The sequence below is a fragment of the Gadus morhua genome, chromosome 8 (assembly GCF_902167405.1).
Source record: "Gadus morhua chromosome 8, gadMor3.0, whole genome shotgun sequence".
Lineage (NCBI taxonomy): Eukaryota > Metazoa > Chordata > Actinopteri > Gadiformes > Gadidae > Gadus > Gadus morhua.
Window position 1 is genome coordinate 2,936,021 of NC_044055.1, and position 27,485 is coordinate 2,963,505.

A 27,485-nucleotide genomic window follows, 5' to 3' on the forward strand; every position below is an offset into this window, starting at 1 on the left:
TGTACCTTTAACAATGAGTATGCTATAGGCTCCTGTAGGCATATAGACAGTGCATCGAACTTTGCTTGAAGTACGGCTTTTTCTGTTACGTCTTTCTTTTGTACTGCTTTGCTCGAAACGTTTTTGTAAACCTATAATCATCCGAGAATACAGTGATTGACAACCAGCACAGAAAACGTAAACGTTGCTGATTTATTTCGGCGGAGCAGAAAACAACAGACTTGCGAGGACAATTATGATTAGCTTAAGTGGGTTAAGTCTAGCATCGCAAAACTCACTCAGGTGCGTTTACGTTGAATTAAAGTTTGAAATGACTCTACTGCCACCCGGTGAAAATGCAGTGGCTGTCCATATAAGAGATGAGGTGCGAGTCGTTTTATCGCATCATATCACTCATAGCGGTTGACCTGTTTTGTTCGGGTCCCTGCCTTCGACAGTTGACATTTTTTCCCAGCCCCCAGGATGATTGATGGCGCATGGACTTGGACCGACACGTGAGGAGCTTTCACTCATCTTTGATAGATCCTCTGGTGCTGTCTGCTCCACTCACTGCCTCGCATTTTAAACAAGGTCCACACCAACAGCCCTGGGTTCAGGAGATTACACTGCTACTGCCCCTTGCACTTCTAAAAGGATTATTCCTTCTCAACAGTTGCCATTCTGAAAAAAAATGCTTTCATGAAATCACATGCTTATAAAGGAGGGATCGTTAATTTGTGCAGATTTATAGGAGCCATCCGAGGCCATAAGGGCACGCCAGAGTCAGAGGTCCTAAAAGCGTGTATATTTTGACAGATGTGTTCCACGTGTTTCATTTTCTGACTTGTTTCATGTTATGATTGATTGGGTTTGGATTCATTAAATATGGGCCATAGCAGTGACTGAAGTTATAATTGCTACGGAACAGTTTGTTTTGTGAAGAAGTTTGGTTTCTAAAGCTGTCAGTCACCATGTGGGGAGGTGGGGATGTTTGAAGCAGGCCAAACTCTGCTAGTCACTGATGTAGCATTCGCGATGGTAGTGAGAGAGAGTGTGCATTCTGTGTGTGACTGCAGAGAGCTTTGCAACAGGACCCATTTCATGTAAGACCCAAACTGCTTGTCTCTATCAACAAAATGTATCTTCTTATTTGGTCGAGTTGTATGATGATTTCCAGATTCCTGTCTTGAGTGTATCTTTGCCCTGATCCAATGTTTTGCCCTGTCCAGACACCATAAGAGAGGCCTCCTGAATAGTTTGTTAAAATATATAAAATGCAATTCAACAAAGTCTTCTCAAGACACTAAATGATACAGAAAAGGACATGAGCTCCACATCTGCCATCGGCATCTCAGCCTGTCTTGATTAATGGCTCCGTATCTGCTTCTGGAGGCGTGAAATTATCTTTAATTACACTTATTGCGGTTCACGGGTAGTGTCTTGTTCTGCCCTGGTAGACAAGATTTTGGTAAACACCTTTTTTTCTCCTTTCAATTATCAAAGTGTTTAGTTCGTAAGCCTATAAGGAGCAGAACATTGGCATCGTCTTCTTCCCAGTAAAATCGGTCTCCGAAGGCAGGACTCGACGTGAGCGAGAACAGGTGTCGCATTCAGCCTTTGTTAGGATGGGATTTGGGAGGACGCAGGAGTTTAGAGGACAGCATGGTATATATACTGATGTTATACCTGCCTCCGGGGACCTGGTATTCAGGATGAGAGTACCTAGATATAGGTCATCCATAATGTACTATGGCTGATCTTTGGTCTTGTTTTCCAGAGTACTGGATGCAGCAGGCTCCTGCTCGGATTTCTGTGTGGATTCTGTGCCCTCTAGTGGATCCAAGAAATTCTTGGTCTTGATCTGTGTTGGTGTGGGAGCACGCGCATGTGTGTGTGTGTCGTTAAGTGCGAGCCAGGTCAGGTTGAGTAAGCTTAATTGTATCACAGTGATTTAAAAAAATCTGATTAGCTAATTTCATATGTTCACATTTCAGAAATCCAGTTTTTAGTTTTTCAATAGTGGGTTACCAGTTGAGAGCAATGAAAGCAAAACATTAATTATGAAACAACACCTTAGAAATGTCTAATTGGCAGATACAAAGGCAGAATATGAATGAAAAAGAGTTGGTTCATTTTGTGTTATACATTTTTCAATACTGGTATGACACATCTCCTATTGCCCTATTGAGAGAAAATCTTATCTAACCATACGTCATAAAGCAACGCACATCGTTGTGGTGTGGGTATTTAGATATTCGACATAAACATGTTTTTATCTCTAATGTGGTGTGAATTACGTTTTTTCTCTATTCTTAAACCAGCTTCTCAGCGTTCTCAACTAATTGGGTTGCTACTGCACACCACTACAAGTAAACCTACTTCAATTGCAACCAATTATCTCGATTCACAAGAAAGGGTAGCGACTGTGAAAACATTACAAATTCATTCAGGTTATTGGTCATGGTCGCCCTAAAGGTATATTGCTGACCCTTAGAAGCTCATAAACATTTGGCGTAGTGAGTGGAACAACACACCCACTTATCGTCCTGCCTCCTTTTAGGCAAAGTATCATATTTTAATAATGTTGTGATGTGACTTCACCCGTGACTAAAGCCGAGAGCCGAGTGCCTTCCTCACTGACACCAGGAGTGTTGCAAACTGGTGTCACGTCAGCTTCGGTCCATAATCGGGTCCCTGCTTATCGTTTACCCTTTTATAACAGCCACAGTGTGTGTGTGGCGGTCTCTGTAATACATCCGTCGAGAGCCTTCTCACTGCTTTCTCTGACAACTTCACAGCACTATGGGGCCCCTTCTTCTACCTGTGTAATCTATCAATGATTGTCAAATTTGTGTCGCTATATTTCATTTCATTGTTTCATCTCGCCGTGTCTCCAGACAGGCCTCATTGCTAGACACAAGGCGATTAAAAAGAGTGCACGCAGAGAGAGTGAGGATAATGTGTTTTGTCGGATTGAACGCGAGTCTCAAAGCCAGCTTTATTTAGATAGATTCACTTTTTGTCTGTATGTTTCCCCCCAAGGGAGTCAACAACTTGATGTAGGCCTGTATAAGACGACGTACTTAAACACTCAACATCGAGATCAAGCATGCGTATTAGTATATAGGCGTGTAAACATTTATTGTGTCAATTAAAGCAGAAGTTATTTCATGTTTTGGATGTATTTTCTGACAGACACTATAGCCTATGACATTGCACCGTGAGGGTGCCCTTCCTGCCAAATTAAAACAAGACAGCATATCTGCAGAGAAGATTGAAACCCAAGCATTTAGTTTATTTTAATTACTCTCCTCTCACTTTGTCCCTCCCTCAGTAACACGCACGCTGCGACAGCCTCCAATTAGGATCGGGCTTACTGCTCGCGTTCTTTAACAGCTATTCCTAATTAGGAGGAACTCGACAAACACACACTCACATGCACACGCACGTACACACACACACACACACACACACACACACACACACACACACACACACACACACACACACACACACACACACACACACACGCTCTCAAACGCACATACACTTACTCACACAAACACACACACACATACATACTCTCAAACGCACATACACTTACTCACACACACACACACACACACCCACACACACATACTCAAACACACACTCACTCACACGCACAGGTATACCCAACGGCTCAGTTGACACCAGGTGCCCGGTGGAATCAGTGCGATCCGTCTCTTCTGAATTTATTTCTGTCTATTTGTTATTCTGCCTCCGTCTCGACACCGCTGAACTTTGTCACTCTCCACATCGCAGACACACCCCTGCCAGCTCCGATGGCATATTAAATGAGTAGTGCAATACCATTGCAAACAAACATTAATTTAATATATATATATATATATATATATATATATATCTTTTTTTTATTTTTTTATTATTATAACTTTATTCAAGACACAGGAAGGTCCACATAGACAGCACACTACATATATATACACACATATACATATATATACACGCATATAAATACACACACACACACACACACACGCATATATAAAACAATATAAAACATTTAAGAAGGAATGCAAATGAGGCATTATCAATTATAATACAAACATAATTAAAACACATACAAGCTTCGGGTCCAATGTTTCCAGAAGCAGGATGAGTACCTTGTGTCACTCTGAGAGATATCAATTAGAGACACAATAATCGTGTTCATAGACCCAGTCAATCTGCCCATGAATCTATACATACAATTTCTGAGAACAGCATTGAAAGTGGGCACATTGTTTGTCACGCACATTTCACTGGCACTACCCCCACTGGGAATTTTAAGCAAAATTCTCTGAGCATCATTATATGCCACATGAAGTTCTTTCATTTTCGCTTTACTGTAATTACACCACAGGTGTAATTATATATATATATATATATATATATATATATATATATATATATATATATATATATATATATATATATATATATATATACAGGTATATATATATATATATATATATATATTTATAGGCCTATATTAAGAAGTACTGCAAATTAAAGAGTTTATTATAGAATTATGATCATAATGGAAACTGGCATAATGGAAACGATTTTTTTTCCTAAGGATAGAGATGAGAGAACAAGGTTTTTTACAGGAGTTTCAAAACAAGCGATTTATGAAAGAATCACTTTCTCTCTGTGCTCCATTTGTTTTGTAAACCATCTTCACCATTCAGGGGACCCACTATGATGCATCATTTATTTATTTATTAAAGGTTGTTTGCCATTTACACTTTAGTCAACTTCAGAATGAGTCTATGGATTCTGTCTATTGATAAGGAACATTGGCAGCAATGTTCAGGAACGGATCATTTAATTACATTGCTTGAATGCAACCACAGGGTATGCCAATAGGCCAATATCGAACTAATGAGCTACACTGGTTTTGCCCTTTCTTTTACACCTTTCACATCTCTCATATTCTGATATAATAACTGAATGTATCTATATATATATAGACATACATATACCTATTACACTGGGATTATGGGGGTCAATGAAGGAAGGTTCCGGACTAGGATCAAGTCAGATTCAGGGCTAGGATCAAGTCAGATTCAGGACTAGGATCAAGTCAGGTTTAGAAGTCAGGACTACGATCTTGTCATAGCTCACCATAAGCACAATGGCCTTTACGATCAAAAAGTGCGTCGTGCTGTTTTCCGATCACGGTTGCTTTCAGTGTTTCCATGCCGGTTGTTTTTATTTTTGTGTCGTGCGTTGCATTGCGTTCTCCTGAAATACTGGAGAAACAATATTTTACCCCTATTTTAGCTTCATGCTTTCCAATCAGTTTCCAAACTTAAAAATATTCAAATTGTTCTACAGTTTTATGCATTTATATTTGAAGATGATTTTTCTGCAGCATGTTTTAATTTAATTTAAAACTTTTTTAATCATATTTCTTTTTGTAGAATTCTTAAATGGTATTCATAAAGCCTTACTTTGTTACTTACGTTATTTTTAGGTGTTTTTATGTATTTTTCGGTGGTAATGTTTCAGTCTTCCTTGTGTTTTGTTGACCTTCACATTGAGCTAGCCTTGATTATTTTGTAGCCAAAAACATCCTACGCTCCATTCGCACGCGCGTGTGTGTGTGTGTGTGTGTGTGTGTGTGTGTGTGTGTGTGTGTGTGTGTGTGTGTGTGTCTGTCTGTCTGTCTGTCTGTCTGTCTGTCTGTCTGTCTGTCTGTCTGTCTGTCTGTCTGTCTGTCTGTCTGTCTGTCTGTCTGTCTGTCTGTCTGTCTGTCTGTCTGTCTGTCTGTCTGTCTGTCTGTCTGTCTGTCTGTCTGTCTGTCTGTCTGTCTGTCTGTCTGTCTGTCTGTCTGTCTGTCTGTCTGCCTGCCTGCCTGCCTGCCTGCCTGCCTGCCTGCCTGCCTGCCTGCCTGCCTGCCTGCCTGCCTGCCTGCCTGCCTGCCTGCCTGCCTGCCTGCGTGCTGCCGCGAACGCATAGGGAAACATTGGAAGGGAACCGTAACTGTTTTAAACAGAACATGTAAAAGATGAGGTGCTAAACCTGCCCCAGGCACACATTCTCTGGCTCGCACTTTTAGGGAGTGGCCTTTTTTAAATGTCATCAATATTATTTTATCCTCATCAAGGCCATAATAGTACAGTTCCTGCTTGCATAATTACAGTACCCTTGATCGATTTTATGTCTTTAGTCAAAGTTTTCGAAGCTGGGAGGATTCTTTTGACTTTATTTTGTGATGATCCTCAACTTTGGATATAAATTCTGAGGAGCTCAGCTCAGCTCATCTTATTTCTAAACCAAAGGGACATTGATTACTGTTGGGTTTTACAGTGCGGCGGAAATTGTTATGTGTGTGGTGGGGTTTTATTACCAGTATTTTATTACCAGTATTGGTGATAAAACTTTGACACTGTAGTTGTTGATATAGTAATCTGCGTCACACACTCCCAACAGACATTGATTGACCAGTAGAGATGAGACTACCAGCCAACATGTCTTTATTGACAGGAAAATGCAGATTACCACAGGCAATGCCATAATCAGAAAATCAATAAGCATTCATATATCAGCCAAATCTTTATGCAACTACTATGCAACTATCACATTGAAATGACCGCCTCCATTTTGTAAGCATGGGAGCATTAGCATGTTAGTTACCGTGTTGGTGAAAACGTTTATTTGGCAATTGCTTATTAATTAATCAGAAATGGATTTGTCATTATGGGAAGACATTGTTGTGATGGAAACTGCGGCAGTTTTGCTCCTCTGAAACGTGACAAAACAACATTTTCACAACATTACTGTACGTCCACACCAGGAGCGGCCATAGCGTCAAAGACGCTTTGGTCGCTCACAAAGTTTCGCTGCGAATTTTTCTGTTCGCTTTGGTCGCTCAAGTCGCTCATGACGTACAATTCAATTATGCAGACGCATTTAAAGGAGCCGTATGCGTTTAGTAGGCCCTACAGACAGCCATATCAAATAGTGAACTCTCCCATACACCTTGGCCATATTGCCGAGACGGTTTTGCTTGTTCGATAAAGTGCTTCGACAACAAGTAGGACAGTGATTCCCCCCAATATACAAAAAATCCTAAAATGTAGGCTAATTACAACCGAGAACAAAAAACCCTGCGTGCTGTAGTAGTTAAAATATGTTTCACTGATCTGGATCTGCAAATCATGATCTGCACTCATTCGTCGCATTCAAAACAAATAGACATTAGCGCACATGGCTAATTTGCATACGCGGCGCACAGGACTGGTTGGCTCCGCAAGGCAAATAATGGAACATATCTATCTATCTATCTAGGCCTTTCTGTCTATCTATCTATCAACGCGTGTCTAGTTTTAATGTGATGTATTGTGTGTATGTCCAGTCAGACTTGTTCTGTGTGGTCTTGTAGGCTACTGTCCTGTGTGGGACGAACCACCTAAATGGATTCCCGACGATTTGTGTCGTTTGGTATTGATAAAGACTTGACTATCTATCTATCTAGACTATTTAATTAAAAATTATTCACCTCAGGCTCCGTGAATAGTGGGGAATAGAGGGATAAATGACAAGGGATATATCTCTTGTCTTTTATCCCTCTATTCCCCACTATTCACGGAGCCTGAGGTGTGAGCCTCGTCTTGTCGATTAGTTTGTTTATGTGACGATTTCAAAAACTTTTTTGGTTTTGTTTAAAGCATGCTACACGCGATTGGTTGGTTAGATTGGTGGCATGGAGAGCAAATTATAATGATTCCCGCTTAAATACGAACGTTCTAGATGTAGCCTATAAATACTCCCGCTTATCATCACTTGATATCCAAACCACTATGGCGTTTCGATCTCTGAACTGAAAAAGGGTTGGGTCGTACAACACCGGGTGCCCAGTTACAGCCGCGATTAATACTTCAGCCGACATTTTGTTCAGTGAGTGAATAAAGGTAGGTAGGAACCAAAGTGCCTGCCAATGTTCCCTGGGATCCACGCAAGCGAAGAGCGTCTACATTCCGATTGGCTGTCAGTGTTTGGTCGCTGAAGCGAATAATAGTCATTTGCATAAAGTTAAAAAGTTTTCAACTTCTTTTTGACGCTCTGGTCGCTCAACTTTGGCCGCTGGTAGCGTTGGTCGCTTTGGTCGCTTTGGTCGCTCTTGCCCATAGAAAGTGAATGACTTCCGGCGATTTGGTCGCTCAATTCGCTTCTGGTGTGGACGGACAGTTAGCCTCTGGTTACGGTTAATGGACGTGGATTTAGGATTTTACAGCACTACAACTCTCTTGAGTCCTTTAAGTATGACGCAGTGTTGTCAACTGAAAAAGCTCTGTGATGCATTTTGATGTACTGCTGTACTTCCAATGGATCTTTGGCAGTTCCTGAAAGGAAGGTCAGATCAATGATTTCTCCCTTTCATCGGGTCATTGGCTCTTCAGTCTGTTTATAAACTTCTGTATACGTTTTCTTTTAACTTTGCTCATCAAAATAACTAAACTCCCAACCCTTTATGTTATAGGTATATACCTAGTCGGCACACAGAACACATTTCACCTTCTTCGGAACACATTGGCTGATTGTATTCTGTCTTCTTGTGCTGGTCGGGACTAGCATCCCGGGAGCTGGCGTCATTAGCAAAGTGCAGGCTCTACAAGACAGGTTTTGCATTATATTACTTGTCTGTAGGCAGCAAACATGCATTGGTTAGCTGCTGATTTAAACATTTTACTTGAGTTAGTAGCTCATGCGGATGTGAGCATTGACCACGGGAGCCAGCATGGGACGACGTCATTGGTTATGGCCACTGTCTTAGGACTTCTCTTAGGTTTATACATAGCAGCAGTCCCCAGAGTTGTTAACCAAGCTGGATCAGCGCTCTGAGTGACGTGAGACATTCCCGCGCCCACCTAAGTGACATTAGGTGGTTGCAGTGGTGCAGTTAAATTACACACCTAGTCGGAGTTAGGGCACCACCCCTGCGATGTAATTTTTTCAGTTACGTTTTGGTAAACACCTTACTTCCTGTAACAGGAAGTCTTACTTCCTGTAAGGTTTTTCTGTAGGGCTTCCTGTGTTGACCACATTTTAGCTGCAGTTCTTGACAGAAATCCGAGACATAATTTTGAATGCATTCTACACGCTCCAACGCCATACAACCTAGCCAAGGTCTCTCTCTTGTGTTTGGATCAATATATAAATGTACTCATTTTAAGATCCATTGATGCGTTTTCATGTGTGAAATGTCTGATCTCAGATTGTGTGTGTGTGTGTGTGTTTGTGTGTGTGCGCGCCGCGCACCCCCCATTAAAGTGTTGGGGTGAAGAAGGCCCTGGTGACAAAGGTCATCATCACGGAGGAAAGACCTTTCCAGCGCAGGATAAGCAAGGAACAGTCCAATGAAAAAGAAGAAAATCTAGATAGGATAATGTTTGGTAAAACATTGGAAGATCATTTGCTTACTGCAGTGAGATTACCCATGGCTCTTTGTTTATTCAAAGTTTATGCTACTTCTACATTTGGACAGTCCAACTTCAAAAGGCAACACTGCGATATCTTCCGTTTGACAACGTCCAAGCATGGACGCTGTCGTCGCAGTGAGTGACTCCTCTGAGGCATTTGGACATCTGGAAAAGTGACAAAATAGCATCGATTTCTATGTTTAAGATCCTATAATACGTACTTTAAGGTTTTAAACAAAACCGAAAAACTACTTTGGGGAAACTGGAAATAGCTTCTGTAAACCTTAACAACAGTAACTGTTTTTATCAGGGGAATAACACGTTTTGCCTCCTTGCTAGAACTCTCAACCCCAAAATGCATATTCTTTAAAGTCGTATTGTTCGAATTTGAGCAGAAACACAGTGTTCACTGACAATTTAACTTAATTCTCACTCCTAGTGGTTTCTGAGTTCCGTCCTACTGTGCATTAGGCTGATACTTGGTGGAGTGACTGGCGACATTTAGATATTTTCGAATAACAACGAAGTTCCGCAATGAATGAAACCACAGATCTATCATCATGGAAAAGATGTGAGCTATCACGTGTTGATAGCTCAGCGACAGCTAACATGTGATAGCTAAAAAATGCTAGCGCATATTATAAAAATAGATAGGCCTACTCTGACCTCTGGCCGTAGTACTCACTTCATTTAAATGTGTGCGCAAAATACTGTGCCACTTATTCCTATGTGGACATCACAACTTTCATGACAAATGTGCGCGCTGTATACAAACATTCAGTCACGAGGAGATTCAACCTTTTAAATTGAGCAGAAATACTTTTAATGTGCAGTTAGTATTTCAATGTATCCAGGGGCTTCATTTAAAGCTACAAAAAGAATACAAATAAAATAATAAATAAAAAATTCAACGCAACTCTGACGTCCCCAGCCAGTGGGGGGCTAATGACGTCATCGTTTGTGTTTCAGATCCACATAAAATCCTAACACGAAACTGCATAGGTCCGGATAGATTTGAAACCACCTCCGAGGGTGGTTTCAGAAATGTGCGGTTTCGGGGAGCGGATTCGCCGGCTCCGTCTGGACGATCGGCCGAAACGCACAAGACTTATGCGGTTTCACCAAAAAATCGGCTTCGTGTGGACGGGCCCAAGATAAAAGGTTGTAATGTTGTTGCTTTCTAAAGAGAAAACTGGGATACCATCATAACACAAGTAAAAACAAATGAAAAAAATACATGCTTAAAATAAATGTGTATATACAGTATATGTATATTATATACACATATATATATCCATAAACACAAAATATTTTTAAAATAAAGAATTTGGATTACATTTGTAAAGAAAATGATTGTCCTTTGTATTATAATTAGATACATTTAAAGTAAAAAAATAAAAAATACTTAAAAAATAAATAAAAAAACACATTCTTCAACCAATGACCCCAACCATACTTTTTTCATAAAGAGGAAGTGGTATGCAAGGTGCATGAGAACAGAACTAAGATAAAGAAAAGCCGAAACACCGCAGAAACACTTCCTCATTTACAAAAAATGAGGAGGTCTAACTGTCAGTGCAGGTATCAGTTATGGGAGTGCATATGCTTCAGATCACTCAAACCCGTTGTCCATATATCCCCTTGTCCTGTGCCACACTTGCTCTTTCCTCCTATCCTTCGTTTGTTGGATAATTTTTATGTCCGGTCTGTCTGAGCCAAATTGTTATATAGCTAACTTCTCTTCCAATTTTAACCTCTCAAATGTTTTTTTTAACAGAAACTCAACAGACTGTTAATCACAGGTCGCAGCACCACTCGGCATATCTGCATCTGATATAGACACGACGAAAGATACTGGCGGGATAATTTGAGTTAAAACAACAACAGTTGTAGAATATGACCATGGGGCAGACTACTTTACAACCATACAGCCGTTTTTTAGCGCGGATAGCATTTCTTATTGCAGCCTGCAGGGTTATGCGCTAAACATACAGAGGAACGCGGTCGCTGAGCTGCCCTGCCCCAACGTTGCATGACACGTAAACTCGACTAGAATCCCCACGATCATCCAAAATTTGATGTCAACAGACCATAAATAGTCGGAAAGCCTACAGAAACTATAGATAGTTCATGCGAATTCTGATAACAGAGTTACCCAGTTGGTGACGTATAGTTTAATAGTGACGCGCATTAACATGGCTGAACATGAACGTTTTACACAATATAAGAGAATCAACCATCATATCACATACTTTACTATTGATTGACGTTGTAAGTTCGGTTGGCATCGACTTTGCTCAGTTTTAAACGTTGTGTTCTGGTAAACCAGCTCTAGATAAAGGCAAGTGTAGCCTTCCTTTAGATCGGGTTGGGGTCCCAGAGAAAGGACTAAATTCCTTTAGGTCAGGTTGGAGTCCTGACCTGGGTAACTTTGAAGGGTTTGAGACCTGCGTTCTTTCTGGTTTAGAGTCCTAGATTCCGGGGTGGAGTCCCAGAGGATGGACCGAGTTCCTTTAGGTCGGGATGGAGTCCCGAAGTGGGTATCAGAGAGACAGTTGATCTGATCCTAAATACATTGCCCTTTCTAAAATGCTTATCAATTTTACTCATTTCTTTGCATATGTTCTCTTTCACTTGTCTATTATTTTATTTTATGACAATGTTTATATGTGAAGCACTTTGAGTCTGCCTTGTGTATGAAAAGTGATCTATAAATAAAGTTGCCTTGCCTTGCCTTCCATACAGTGGCAATATACAATGTGATTCTCATAAATAAAAGCAAAATGATAGCAGGTGAAAGGCTACAAGGAAATAAAGGCATTCAAACTTGAAACTGATCCTACTAAGTTCAGTTTAGTTCTGACCGTTTTTTATCAGACAAAAAAAAACCTGCTCTGAAGAACTTTTAGTTTCCCAACGCAGTGCACATGAACGGTTGCTATCGGAAACAAGCGTAAGTAAGCGTCAGCGTCGTCACCGACGAGGCGTCTCGTTACCACTAAGGACTGTGAGCGCGCCTTTAATCATACATCGTTCTCACGTCATATCCCGCCTCAACCGTATCCAATCAGCGTCGACTAGGCTCACTTGCGGCTCAGAAAGCATCAGGACTTCTTGTATATAGGGCCCAGAGTTTGGTGCTACGCCCCTGATTGAACCAGCCACCTTCTAAACACGTCCGTGCTTGTCAACCTGGGCATAAATACTTTCGGGTGAGGCTGTTTGAGGGGGAATGGGTTCTAAAGGGAGAGAAGAGGGTCCTAACATACTGTAGACGGTGGGAGACTGGTCACAGTTTGGACTCTGGAAAGAACATTTAAGACATAAGTTTGTTGCATTGTTCAATTATCTTATAAACAAGAAGTACCAATTCCCATTTTATCAACATGTTATATATGTATGGTTGTCTTACATATGTTAGAAGTATTACATTTTAATGATTATAGGTAATAGAACATTTAAGTATGAAATGTAGGAAATCAGCTTACCTGGTCTTCGCTACCAGGAGAATGGGTTTCCCGGTTATCGGTAGGGTGGTCTTAAGAATAAAAGGTTCCAACAATTATTTATATATATATATATGTGACATTGTACTTAATGCAAACTGGTGAGAAAATAGTAACTTACTATTTTTCGTCCATTTGCAATAACAAATTCCCAGAGTGCACATTGCCATGATGATGCCCACTAGACAGCTTGAAATTATAATTAATGGAACTCTTGGGCTGCTGATGGCATTCATACCTGTCAACAACCAAAACAGAAAAAAGAATAACTCTACCGTTGTGTATCATCAAACATATCATCCACTCAACTACAATTCTTTGTCTATCTTGAGTGAACGAAAGCTATCAAATTGTTTACATATATATGAGGGACTGTCTGCAATTTTTTTGTGCAGTTGGTTAGAAAGGGCAGAGCCATCCGTCAGCCATTAGTGAGTGAGAGGTTTTAGGTTGAGGGCGGCGCCGCCCATGCCTCTGTAAGCCTTCCCTGATTGGTTCATGGAGTTTATCTTGCAGGTCAATCACGGGTGAGTGAAATGCAACGCTTGTCAATTTGTGGAGACACTTGAGGAGGGATCAGAGAGGGAGGGGACGTGTTTTTTTTTTTTATCGCGCTCATTTCAGTTATTTATTTATTCTCTCTCTCTCTCTCTCTCTCTCTCTCTCTCTCTCTCTCTCTCATATGTATGAGTGTGTGAGTGTTTCAGTAGTGAGTGTGTGAGCGTTTCAGTAGTGAGTGTAAGAGTGTTTCATAGGTATGTGTGTGAGAGTGTCTCAATTAGTTATGTCCTAAACGGCCCCTCATATATATATATATATGTTTCCAGCACTTCAATCTAACCTACAGCAACTTTAATGCCACACAACCAATCACTGGTGTTTTAGAATTCTTAATATCTACTCATACTAATAAATATTTGCTCTAATCTTACCATCTTTAAAACACAGAGGTTTAATCTCCATCGTGTCGTTTGACCAGCTCACTTTGTTGCTATGGTTACAGATGCCGATCAAACCATTTGACAGGTAGAGGTTGAGCCGGGCATCGGAGGTCACGACCTCTTCTGGGTCTCCTCCATCCTCAGAGCAGGTCCGTGGGGTGCACGTGAAGGTGGAGTTTAAGGAGGAGCTCTGAGTGCTACAGGTCACGGTCACATTACAGGATTCAGGACTGGGAGACACAGACGACACATTCAGGAGCACTGGTGATACCTGCTCTGGAACAACGAGATTTAGATATCATTAAAACACAATCAAAGAAACAGCTTGTATCGAATGTCTGTACTCTGTTTCAGTGAACATACCTTGAACTGTGACGTGGTATCCAGCAATAACTTCATCTTTTTGACCACTAATATCTAATGCTTCGTAAAGTCCACTGTCATTCAATCCTACATTTTTTATTTGCAATGAATAATTATTTGTTGAAAACTCTGCCCGTGTGCCATAGAAATTTTGTGTATCCCCTTTGGGATTATGTCTTAATATTCTTATTTTTTTAAATTGCCATGTTAACTGACCGGCGGGTTTCTGCGTTTGTAATTCCATGAATAAATCATTTCCCTTGAGCAAAAAAACAGTAGACAAATTAAGTTCTGACCCTGTTAAGAAATAAGAAAATATGTCAAAATAAGTCATTTAATAATGTGTAGGCCTATACATTTATTTGTCCAGATATATGATGTACTAACACAATGTCACATTGAATAATGCAAGCTATGAATAATCCTTTCTCACATAGAGATACAAAATAATTGAATGCAAGGGATTTAAACTGAGCATACCGTAGCAAAGTGATTAATGCAACAGGAAATACAGAAAATGTATTTTTGTTCTTTAATGCGGATGTTGTAAAATCGGATGACGTTAATTGTAAAACTATTCCCTCATAACAATGAAAGCAATGGGCTACAAAATACCACGAAAAATTGTAGAAAATGAGTAAAATGTTTTACCTTGTAGGGCTACGAACCAATAATTAAGAAAATACAGAGCATGAAGAAATACAGAGCAGAGATACATGTTAGATAGGTTTCGGATCCTTTTCCTCGAATGAGTAAACTAGACGTTGAACCAAACCATAGCATCGTAGGGTGTGTGTCTTTCTCTTTACCAACCCTCTCTGCAGGGACGTGCACAGGAATTTTGAGGGGCAGTTGCTCTGACCTGAAAAAAGGGCACCCCCCCCCCCCCCCCCCAAAAAAAAAAAAAAACTGACAGGCTATATGAAGGACTGAGAATAAAAGGGTCTTTATTAATATATTAATACAAATAAGTAAAACACTGAAATACCTACTACTAACGATAATGCAGAAAAACATGATTGGTATGTCCTTCTCTATGGACAGCAGGAGGAGGTCAGACAGCCGCTCTTGACCACACTGATCACTACAGGGTAGTGATGTGCTCCTCTTTGCTGCCTCCTTTAGTTGTCTTTCTCTCTCCTGAATCCTCCCCTTTTCACTGGGCATTTCGGCTTCACTTAACAATAACAAACAATACCCAAAATAGTGATAAGATTTAGGCATGAACCATTTTGAATGAAAGAATTCATGTGATGCATTACTTCCATCTATTATTCTTCTTGTTAAAACGAAATGTTAGAAACTAACTATCAGCAGACATGTAGCTTAGTTTGCCTACCAAAAAATGTGTAGACTATGTGATAACGGGCTGCTTGTCTGCAAGCTAGCTAGCTGTCTGATTATTTAGGCTAAACGTTACGTGGCAAAGCCTGGATTTATGAAGATTGTAATTCATTTCAAAAAACGTGATGATGATTGTTTGTTTTGTTGCATATTCTTGAAGAAAGTTGTCCAATCCCGGGTTGCTTTACTTTAACTCACTTTATTTGTTATAAAGTCGGCATGTTTTGGTATGGTAAATGGAGACTACGGAGGGAATTGTATCTAACGCGTGTGAGAGGAAAATACCGTGATCTACTTCAAGCCCCCCGGGCTTAGGCCCGGGGGGCTTTCTGCGCCGTCTACCTATTGATCTCTGCCTCTAGAGTTTGAAATCACCCGCTAGAGGACGTCAAGTGGGCGTGGCCTAGTGGGCGTGATGGCTTCGGCTTCTTCACCTAACCAAAGGTGATGCCTTCTGTGGTGGAGCAGCCTTCAATAAGGTCTTGCTCCCCTTGTGGCTATGTGAGGGTAATGCAGCTTCTTAAAATACTTAAGTTTGTTATACATCTCGAAATTCACCTTTTCCGACAACATCAAGGCAGTCGTCTCACAGGTGCCGGTGTTCCGGTCGCGTGCAGCACTGCAGCTACGTAAAGCAGCTTTCACACGCCGCGCGGCAACTCGCCGCCTCCATTCATTTCAATGAGGGAAGGGCGGCAGAGGGGAGGCGGCAAAAGCGGCTGTTGCCGCGCGGCAGAGTTTGCCCTCCCCCTACTGACTTTCACTCTCAGTGCCCGAACGGAATTGAATGAGGCTACGCTTACTTTATGAAATGTTTCGAGTGGCAATTTTTTTTATCTAGGCCTACATGAAATTCTGCATCCATTAAATGATTAAAAAATATATATATATTTTATATTTTTTTCCTCGGAAGGGCAACCTGAGTCGAGGAGGGCATATGGGCAGTTGCCCAAGCAACCTGAGCAACCCCCCTGTGCACGTCCCTGCCTCTCTGTGTAGGGGAGAACAGGTCTTACACCGAATTCTGCGACCCGTCGAAATATGTGACCCCAGAGGGCGCTGTTGTTATTTGCCATTATTATTTTTTACTGCCGTTTATGAAATAAATACGAACTAATGCCACAATTATTCATGTCTGCGATTCGCAGACATGAATAACAAGACAAGACAAGTATTTTTCTTTCAAACTTCGGCCTTCTCCCTTATTTTGTTAAAGTGTTAATGTATTGCGTTTATCTACAACATGAGAAATGTTGATCCACAGCTGAATACATATTTTGAAGCAATACATTCCATTATAATTACAAACTTCCACTGCCTGAATTTTGTGTTTTCCTTTACATGAATAAAGACATTTCCACCATAAAATAAAACCTCTACAGAATAACATCATTGTTTGACACTCAAAGAATACCCAGACTTCCTGCTTAATGATGAAACCTACACGCCCCTGAAAACTAACTTTGAACTCATTTCAAAGTCACCCGGTATTTGAGCCTCATCACTTGTCGTTTGACGTGCAGTTTAAGGGTGGTAACGACGCTCCGATTAATTGCTTCAATGAGCTATGATTTAGTAATCGGATGGATTTCTGACGATCTCACGACCCGATTACCTACGCCTGTGCTGCTGTGCATGAACAAACCCAATGCAGCGCAAACATACACAGTGCAGTCAGCGGGAGAACATCTTGGTCCTTTACTTATATTTTCGTTACACGTTGCTGCTTTACTTACGTTGCATTGTCATGGTTTAGGGGGAGAGAGAAGGATAAAGATAAAGCGATGATGGATTTAAAATTAAATCTATCTGGGGTTTATTATTTTATAAATATGGCAGCAACATATCTATCCACATCTAATTGTTGATTTGATTTGTAGTTGTAATTGTACATCGTCAATTGATGCACAAATGGAAACTTGTGATCTTGTGATCCCATTCCAATGGTTAAAACTCAGTTTCTGCCCGGCATAAGAGGAAGCCGTCATTCAGAAAACATGTTTTTTCATTGTTTAAAACAATGCAAGCATTCGTACAAATCAATGTGTTTAAAACTGTTAAAATAAAAGCATAATTTTATAGTTAAAACAAATGATATAGGCCTATCATATACATCTTCAATCAGTTATGTTGAAAAATATGATTAACTCTATGACTAACTCCACAAATGTGCATAAACTTAAAGTGCTAGCCTTGACTGTTTAAAAGCCAAGACCACACTAACAGTAAACAAATTCATACATGAAAGCCAGACCGACACCACTCTGAAATATACACTCATATGAAATACAGCAGCTTGTGGCCAAGCAGTACTTCTACTAGATTATATTTGTTCTAAATTAGTGTTATCATTTCTCTGAAGTGCTTTAGCTATAATCATTTTTTTTTCTGAAGAGCTTCCAGTGTTGACACATGATTTGAGATGAATTTGTTCTTGACAGAAATAATTGTCAATGAATTCCAGTGCCATACAACCTAGCCAATGTTTCTAGTATTTGGAACAATATATAAATATACTTATTTGAAGATCCATTGATGCGTTTTCATGTGTGAAATGTCTGATCTCAGATTATGTGTGTGTGTGTGTGTGTGTGTGTGTGTGTGTGTGTGTGTGTGTGTGTGTGTGTGTGTGTGTGTGTGTGTGTGTGTGTGTGTGTGTGTGTGTGTGTGTGTGTGCGTGTGTGCAACCCCCCCATTAATGTGTTGGCCGTGTGGTGTAATATGCAGAGGTTTGTGCAGGGGTACGCCCAGCAGCAGCAGCCCCCTAAAGGTGTGTCCCTCAATCCTCGGACGGTAGACCTCCGAGTCCAAAGTCGAAGATCTCCCAGCTTTCTTGCGGCATTTCTCGGAGGCACGGCCCCTTTTTGTCTTCATCTTTCGGAAATCTGAGAGCAGACGGAGAACAGTGATGACGCTCTCAACAAAATGGCTGCGCCCTTGAAGAGATTTTTCTTTTTTGTATTTGTACCACGTTGGTCATTTTAATGTTGGTTACATTGCTACTTTATTCCGGTCACCAATTCATAAAATGCACAGCCTTTCTGTGCGTGCAATACAATGTGAAGTTGTGGTGTTTGTTTTCGGGCTGGTTTGCTCAAGAGGCTAATGTAGCTAACAATAAACAACGACCAACCAATTTCATCACATCACAAAGACGAACAGGAACGCTATGAATGCATAAATTACGTCAAAAGTGCAACTTGGGAGGCTGGCGTCCGAGGATTCAGGAACACACCCTAACGCTCCGCTGAGCGGGCCGCTGTCCCGGACCCTCCCCTGATCCTGAGCCCCCTGCCGGTAGCTCTGCTCCAGGCGGATCTTGTCCGGGTCGGTCCCCTCCGGTACAGACCCCCCCCTGCCGCTCTGGTAGCCCGGCTGGGGGGGTGGTTATGGTGGAGGAGGTGACGGGTTAGGGTCTATGGAGGGCGATTTGACAAAGGGCGTGGTCTTGGTTTTGGCCAACTTGTCGAAGAAGGTGTGTGCCCGGACTGAGCCGTATTTAGCCGTACTCGTCTCGCGGTACTCTTCCGTTGGGATACTGAGCATAGACCTAATAAAGAAAGTACAGCGGATAAAAAAATGGCGCCTAGTGCATGACGTGCTGGATGTAGAAATATTCTCGTTGTCTAGCATTGTAAGCATTGTAGCATCATAAGCTAGAGAGTTCTGTCTACACATCTGCCTCTTCTGACATCGCAAATGGGCGAGATATCAGAAGAGGCAGAACTTCCGCAGCTAACCGTGGGGATGTTATGCATACGACAACCTCATTAGAGTGTTATTGAGTTCAGAACCAGAGCGTTGACGCCTCTACTTCCTGTCTCCCCCCCCCCCCCAGGTGTCAAACAAGCGGCAGCACCACCTCAACAAGCACCTGTACCGGCCCTCCACCTTCCTTGCGTCCTACGAGCCATCCGTCTTCATGGAGGAGGAGGACGAGCGCGCCGCCTATTACAGCAGCCTTCAGGACCCCTCGGCCGACGACTACGTACGTTACCGCCCTGCTCTGTCGCTCTGTCTCTGTCTCTCTCTCTCTATTGGCTCGTTTCCACCGGAGGGTGCGGTTCGGTTCGCAAAGGTGCGGCATGGATTGCGTTTCCAGCGCCAAAAGTGGGCGTGACCCGGACTGAGCCGTACGGACTGAGCCACGACCTAATGCATGACGTGCCGGATGCAGAAATATTCTCGTTGTCGTCTGTCTACACATCTCTCTGCGACTTTAAGTAATAAAAAGTCAACACAGTGCCACGGAGAGCACTGAGCCCTCTTGGATGCCGGGCCGAAACAATATTTGTTTCACTACGACTCCTTTCAGCTGCCGACCCTTCGTAAAATAAATAAATGAAACGGCTTATAAAACGCTTGCGGAAGCGTTTTGAAAAGAGAAAACTTGCATTTTATTAGCACATGGTATGAAGATAATTATGAGCCTTTGATTGATATCCAGACATTTTTTGCGGAGACACATTCCTGTTCCCCACATGTATTGGAGTGAATGGTGAAATCTCCTTCTGTACCTCCATGAATCGACGGACCCGTCCACAGCCCGCTAAAACAGCTGCAATACCAGGCTTGGCCGCTGAGCACTAGTGGATTGCGGAAGTATGCACTGCTCCTGGGGGCTTGGTAATGAGAAGCCTGAAAGGGCGCCGGCAAGTTCGAGCTACACACGCCGTCTGTTGATTGGTTGACAGAATCGCACTTCTGTGCGACAGGGGAATAATAACAAACAAACACATTTCCCGCAAGATATTTTTGGAGTTTGCCGGCCTTCTTCGACGGCATACATTGTTGCTCTTTGTTCATTGTGCAAATTCTTACGCTTCCTTGGATTTATTAGCAGGCTACACTGTGTTGGGCTGCTATGAGATTAAGATGCTAACTCAGCTGCCGCGGCTATCGCCATCCGGCTTAAACCCCGCCCTACCATAAGGGTACTGTCGGCGGTGGAAACGCGAGCCGTAACTGAGCTGGGCCGAAACGCACCTTCACTACTCCACCAAGCCGCACCGAAACAACCCGAACCCGCCGGTGGAAATGCACCATTATGCCCCGCTTCCAACCGAGCGGTTCGGTTCGGTGTGGCTCGGTCTGCTTATATTGGCGGACAAACAAACACAGTACCTGCGAGGTATTTCTAACCCTATTGAAGAAAATGTTGAGCAAATGTTTGCCGTCCTTCTTAGACGTCCTCCATTGTTGCTCTTTGTTTAAGGTGTCGCAAACTTCTTTTTCATTTAATTGATTTATTAGCAGGCTACACTGTGTCGCGCTGCTAAGATGTCACGATGCTTACGTAGCTGCCGTGGCTATCGCCATCCGGCTTGCACGGATGGCGATACCAAGACTGAAACCAAGCTAATAGCTTGGTTTCAGACACGTGGTTGTAAGGTGGAAGACCGGAATAAAGTAACAATGTAACCAACTGTGTAAGAGCATTTAAAATCGACATTAAAATGACCAATGTGGTACAAATACAAAAAAGAAAAATCTCTTCAAGGGCGCAGCCATTTTGTTGAGAGCGTCATCACTGCTCTCGGTCTACTCTCAGATTTCCGAAAGATGAAGACAAAAAGGGGGCGTGCCTCCGAGAAATGCCGCAAGAAAGCTGGGAGATCTTTGCCTTTGGACTCGGAGGTCTGGCGTCCAAGGATTGAGGGACACACCTTTAGGGGGCTGCTGCTGCTGGGCTTGCACCCCGCCCCACCACCATAGCTTAAGGCTACTGTAGGTGGTAGAAATGCGAGCCAGATTTAGCGTGACCGATCCGTCCCGCTTCGACCTGCTCCTAGCCGTACCGAGCCGAGCCGTTCCACTCGGTGGAAACAAGGCACTATTGTCACTTTCCATTGGAATGACTGACATATGGGTAACGGTGTTTTGATTCCTACGAATAAATTTTGATTTCCCTTAGGCAAGGTTTTATTTGTCTACCCTAAAATAAGGGTACACTGATAACACAATATCACTTTGAATATTGAAAACTATAAATCCATTTTTTCTTCGTTACAAAGATGCTGCATTTTATATTTTTTTGATATTTCCAATAGAAAAAAAGTTTTGTGAGGATGGATGTTCACCTTAAACAGATAAGTTGTTACAATTAAAGCAATACGCTACATTTATCAGAGACAAATTGTAGAACATTTGTTTTGGGTTTTACCTCGAAGACCTACGAAACATCAAATGAGAAATAGAGCAGAGATGCATGTCAGATACCATTGTTTTGAATGTGTCAAATAATGAAAAGAGAAAATGTTCTACAAAGATAAGAAAATAATACAAAAAGGTATAGTATAAGTGCCATCTTTGGGAAGATAGTGTTGACATGAAGTGAAATAACTACATTTGAATATACTTTGAAGGAATACGTAATTGTGGAAAAAAATGTCCTGGCTGAGCCCTTGTGTTTAACTCTATGGCTACATGAATAGTCTCTCTCCTCTATCCATCAAGCTGCTCCTTGAACTTATCCATTGCTGTGCATGGTTAAATAAATATGTAAAATATTCTTAACTAGTTAACCCTTCCAAACCCTAAACAGCAACTGCACTTGAGAAAAAATAAGGTATTAGAAGGAAATCATGTTAGGGGCGTCAGAGTATCATCTGTGGTTGCTGCTCTGACTGGCTCCTTCCTGTTTCTTTCTATTTCTGCACAAGAATACCAATGTGGTTTGAGACCTAGCCTGACTTCTTTTCTAGCTAACTATCTGAAGTTATAGCAGACATAGCTAGAGGAAGAGGATGTACATGCAGCACGACAAACAATGACAACAATGGCTGATAGGAACACAACTTTTGGTAAACTTTTATTTAGCTATTTTGATTGTATGCCGACACTGGCAAGTGTCTTCAAATAAAAGGGTCTGCTGAATATTAATTTGTATTAAAACTGGGAAGTAAAACATAATGTTGTATTATTTGATAAATGCTATATATATGTATATACACAGACCATTTAGGCATATTCAAGAACAAGGTAACAAATAAAGAAACAAATTATATATCATATTAAAAAATATATAGTAACATATACACATATAGAATACACATAAAAAATGTGTTCAATATATTGTCTTGTATAATATAATATATAGTATATGTTGGAGATAGATTCTGTGCAAATATTTTGTATGCCCAACTTTTCGGGAAAAATAAACCTACATATTGAACTTACTCTAACCCCTAATTTTTTAAATATCTGCAGGATCATCCATGTCTCTCTGACTCTCTGTGTTTGTATTTTTATTATCAGCACCTTGCACAAGGACCACCTGACATTAGTAGCCAGGGATTGAACCAGCAACCCTCTAAGCCCTTATTGGGTTTAGTTCCATGTCGGCGGGTTCTAAAGGGAGAGGAGGGGCTCCTAACAGACTCACATTCATATAGACTGCAGCAGCTTGGTCACAGTTTGATCTCTGGGAAGAGAATTTCAAATATAGTTAATGTTCTGAAGTTTAGTTATGCTATATTATAAACAATACTTTATATTATATTAGTATGTTAAATCATCTTTTTGTCTAGAATACACGTTTGGCATTTAAAAGAATAGTTTAAAAGTGGGCAACAAAATGTGAATATAGCAACCAATTTGGAGAGTATAATGTCTAGGAAATTGGCTTACCTGGTCAAAATGGACTTTGAGGTGATTTTCTACAGAAAAAAAGAACCACACACAAATATAATAGAATAATACACAAATAATACTATAATAACATTTTATTTGTTTTATTAGGTCAAACTGGAGGCTAATTTGACTTACTCTTTTTCCTCCAGCAATAAAAAATTACCAAAATGATGATAGGAATGACGAAGACCAATCGACAGAGGATGTTTAATATCTCATAGTTTGGGTTGTTGTCACGAAAACCTGTCAAGAAATAAATAGAGAGAAAGGGATCAAACATTGGAAGACCTTTATCATAAACATGCAGAAAACATAAATTCATGAAGCAGAAACACACAAACAAAGGAGCAAATAACTATAGAGAAGATGGCCAAAGAGAGACAGAAGTTCAGGGACACTGTTTGATGCATTGCCTGATGCACCGGCTGACTTCACAGGGATGAGGGATTTATCAACATCAATAATCAATAACTGTAACTTCAAGTCTGTTGTGGTATTCTTAACGCCACTATGCATGGATGTCAGTGATGCATTGAGCCTAATGTAAATAAATGTCATTAATGATGAATGGCGTTCTGTTAGAAGGGTGTTATTAGACGGAAATGTATTCACCGGTTGTGTGAGAAAACGCTTTAGGACAGAGTTCAAAATAGGGGAAAATATAGCAGGAACCTTTGCTAATTTGCCCTTCACTAATAAATATTTGCTCTAATCTTACCAACATCTTTAAACACAGAGGTTTAATCTCCGTCGTGGCCTCTGACCAGCTCACTTTGTCTCTCTCTAAATATATATTTCCAGCACTTCAATTTTACCTACAGCAACTTTAATGCCACACAACCAATCACTGGTGTTTTAGAATTCTATCTACTCATGCTTGTCCAATCATACACTGGGATAAATGTAATTACATTTATAATTTGTATTTGTCCAATAAATATTTTCCCTCATCTTACCAGAACACAGAGGTTTAATCTCCATCGTGGCGTTTGACAAGCTCACTTTGTTGCTATGGTTACAGATGGCGATCGAACCATTTGACAGGTAGAGTTGGAGCGGGGCATCAGAGGTCACGACCTCTGCTGGGTCTCCTCCATCCCCAGAGCAGGTCCGAGGGGTGCAGGTGAAGGTGGAGTTTAAGGAGGAGCCCTGAGTGCTACAGGTCACGGTCACATTACAGGATTCAGGACCGGGAGACACAGACGACACATTCAGGACCACTGGTGATACCCGCTCTGGAACAAGGAGATTTAGATATCATTAATATACAAACAAAGAAACAGCTTGTATCGAATGTCCGTACTCTGTTTCAGTGAGCATACCTTGAACTGTGACGTTGTATCCAGCAATAATTGTTTCTTCTGCACCACTATCTACTGCGTGGTAAAGTCCACTGTCAATCAATCCTACATTTTTTATTTGCAATGAGTAATTCTTTGTTGAATACTCTACCCTTTTGCCATAGAAATTTGTAAAAGGCACTGTTTGATCAAGAAAATGTCTTATTATATTGTTATCATTTGTTTTAAAGCGCCATATAAACAGACTGGTGGGTTTCTGCATTTTTAATTCCAAGAATAAATCCTTTCCTTTGAGCAAAAAAACATTCGACAAATTAAGTACTGACCCTGTAAAAAACAAGAAAAGATACCAAGATAAGTCACTTAATCATGTGCATACATTTAATTGTCCAGATACATGTACTAACACAATGTCACATTGAATAATGCAAGCTACGAATCATCCTTTCTCACATAGAGATACAAAATAATTGAATGCAAGGGTTTTAAACTGAGCATACCATAGCAAAGTGTTTAATGCAAAACATTTTTGTTCCTTAATGCGGACGTTGTAAAAACGGATGACGTTAATTGTAAAACTATTTCCTTATAACAGTGAAAGCAATGGGCTACAAAATACCACGAAAAATGGTAGAAAATTAGTTAAATGTTTTACCTTGTAGAGCTACGAACCAATAATTAAGAAAATACAGAGCATGAAGAAATATAGAGCAGAGATACATGTTAGATAGGCTACGGATCCTTTTCCTCGAATGAGGGAACTAAAGACAAGCGTTGAACTAGAGCATCGTAGGGTGGGTCTTTATCTTTACCAGCCCTCTCTGTGTACCTTGCCTTGCCTAGGCTAAACAAGTTATTTGCCAAACCAACTCATATTTTGTTATTACTTCCGTGCAACTGATAATATAGTATTTTTCTTTCAAACTTCGGCTTCCTGTACCTCCCTTATTTTGTTAAAGTGTTAATGTATTGCGTTTATCTACAACATGAGAAATGTTGTTCTATAGTTGAATACATATCCGGTATTTTAAAGCAATACATTCCATTATAATTACAAACTTCCGCTGCCTGAATTTTGTGTTTTCCCTTACATGACCCCCCTTCCACTTCCGATCTGTGGGGATTGCGAGGTTGGGGGTGCCTCTGTGTGTGTGTGTGTGTGTGTGTGTGTGTGTGTGTGTGTGTGTGTGTGTGTGTGTGTGTGTGTGTGTGTGTGTGTGTGTGTGTGTGTGTGTGTGTGTGTGTGTGTGTGCGGGCTAGTGACAGCCTGAGCTGATTTACTGTTGCAGCGACCGGGGATGTTGGGGCATGCCTAGATGGGAGCAAATGAGCGCCAGAGTCTGTCAATTTTAAGTGTTAAAATCTTTTCAAAAATGTATTATTCTATTATAGTATTATTTTGATATGAAACACTATAGTTATCCGTATAGTAACACATTTCAAATTAATGTGTGGGAAAAACTGGGGTGGTATGTACGAGCAGTGGCTGACTCAGACTGTTTGAAGGGCAGGGGCGAAAAAATAAAAAGGGCACATTCTGGACAACATGGGGCCCCACCAGCGGACACAGTGGCTTTTCTAAATGTATGGTCTTTTGTTCCCCCAACGGAGCCTTAAAGGCAGCACTGCCTGGAAGGTCCTATCCCCTAACCTTAGCAAGCGCTGCCTTGAAGGTCCCATTCGGGGCACTTGTAACATCTCCATGTAGCACTTAAAAGAATAGTTGGGCTCATAATTTAAACCGGAGCTCTGGGGGTCCTCCGCCAGAAAAAAAATTGCTTCAAAGACACTGTTTCCCCTTATTCTAGCGACTTTATAAACACCAAAATAAGTTGTTCACATCATTGTGCACTTTCACATTTTAGCCAAAGAAAGGAGGATGCCTTACTGCTTTCATCTTTACTAACATAAGTAAGTAAAAATTTGACTGGAGAAAATTCAATGTGCCGCTACCATACAGTCTTTGACCGCTGACCACCAGCTACGGAAACATTTAAGGAAGTTTTCCTTCATGTTGAGGTGATGGCTGACCATTATCGTCTCTCTTGCATGAAATGACCTACACTTGAATGATCTTGAACGCTCCAAAAATGTATATACATTTTAAACGGATTATGCAAACTGAAAATATTAAGTTTTTCTAACTTGGCATCTAATTGCGCTTTTCCACTATGGGTACTCTTAATCCGCCTTTTGCTTTGTTATCCAGTGGAGATTTAAGTACCACTCGATGTAGCTGTTTGTCATGGCGACGCCACATGAAAGCAACGCCTCGCATTCCCCGTTCGTCAGCTACCAAAGAGAGGAATGTCTGCACCTCAATAGCTAACCACAACATGTTTTTTTTCGGTTTGCCATATTCTTGCTCCAGAGGGCACATCATCATCATCAGGGGCAACCTAGGGCACTCACTAATTTTTGTTCATGTGTAAAGGGCAGCCAATAAGGCACTTTCTCTAATTTTCACCACCATAGAGGGCACTTTAGCACACTTTTTCAACCATGGGGGCACCAGACGGGCAGAAGGGCACTAGAAGGGCACCAGACGGGCAGAAGAGCACTAGAAGGGCACTATAAGGACCAGAAGAGCAGAAGGGCACTATCAGGGCACTAGAAGGGCACTAGAAGGGCACTGGAAGGGCACTGGAAGGGAACTAGAATGACCAGACGGGCAGAAGGGCACTATCAGGGTACTAGAAGGGCACTAGATGGGCACTAGAAGGGCACTAGAAGGAACAGACAGGCAGAAGGGCACTATCAGGGTACTAGAAGGGCACAAGATGGGCAGAAAAGCACTTGAAGGACCAGACGGGCAGAAGGGGACTATCAGGGCACTAGAAGGACCAGACGGGCATAAGGGGACTATCAGGGCATTAGAAGGGCACCAGACGGGCAGAAGGGCACTATCAGGGTACTAAAGGGGGCACTAAAAGGGCACCAGACGGGCGG

General features: G+C 41.3%; 1 protein-coding gene and 1 long non-coding RNA gene across 7 annotated transcripts; one reads left to right on the top strand and one right to left on the bottom strand.

Annotated features, from left to right (window-relative positions):
* Positions 1 to 24,346, top strand: LOC115548849 (uncharacterized). 2 transcript variants are annotated; one of them, XR_003977652.1, is made up of 3 exons: positions 1 to 1,082; positions 19,442 to 19,591; positions 24,257 to 24,346. It is a non-coding gene; the product is annotated as an uncharacterized LOC115548849 (long non-coding RNA). The 2 variants fall into 2 exon arrangements; XR_003977653.1 differs by having other exon boundaries at positions 4 to 494.
* Positions 10,238 to 26,558, bottom strand: LOC115548848 (uncharacterized). Of its 5 annotated transcripts, none has more exons than XM_030363717.1 (6): positions 25,192 to 25,682; positions 14,260 to 14,556; positions 13,888 to 14,172; positions 13,077 to 13,193; positions 12,938 to 12,987; positions 10,238 to 12,752 (listed from the first exon to the last, which is right to left on the bottom strand). In XM_030363717.1, exons 1-6 carry the CDS (start codon positions 25,256 to 25,258, stop codon positions 12,618 to 12,620), a joined length of 951 nt encoding a protein of 316 aa, XP_030219577.1. In that variant the 5' UTR covers positions 25,259 to 25,682; the 3' UTR covers positions 10,238 to 12,617. The 5 variants fall into 5 exon arrangements, with proteins under 5 accessions (XP_030219577.1, XP_030219580.1, XP_030219576.1 ...); XM_030363720.1 differs by lacking the exon at positions 25,192 to 25,682 and adding an exon at positions 14,911 to 15,055 and having other exon boundaries at positions 13,888 to 14,167; XM_030363716.1 differs by lacking the exon at positions 25,192 to 25,682 and adding an exon at positions 14,911 to 15,052.
* Between the last annotated feature and the right edge of the window lie 927 nt (positions 26,559 to 27,485).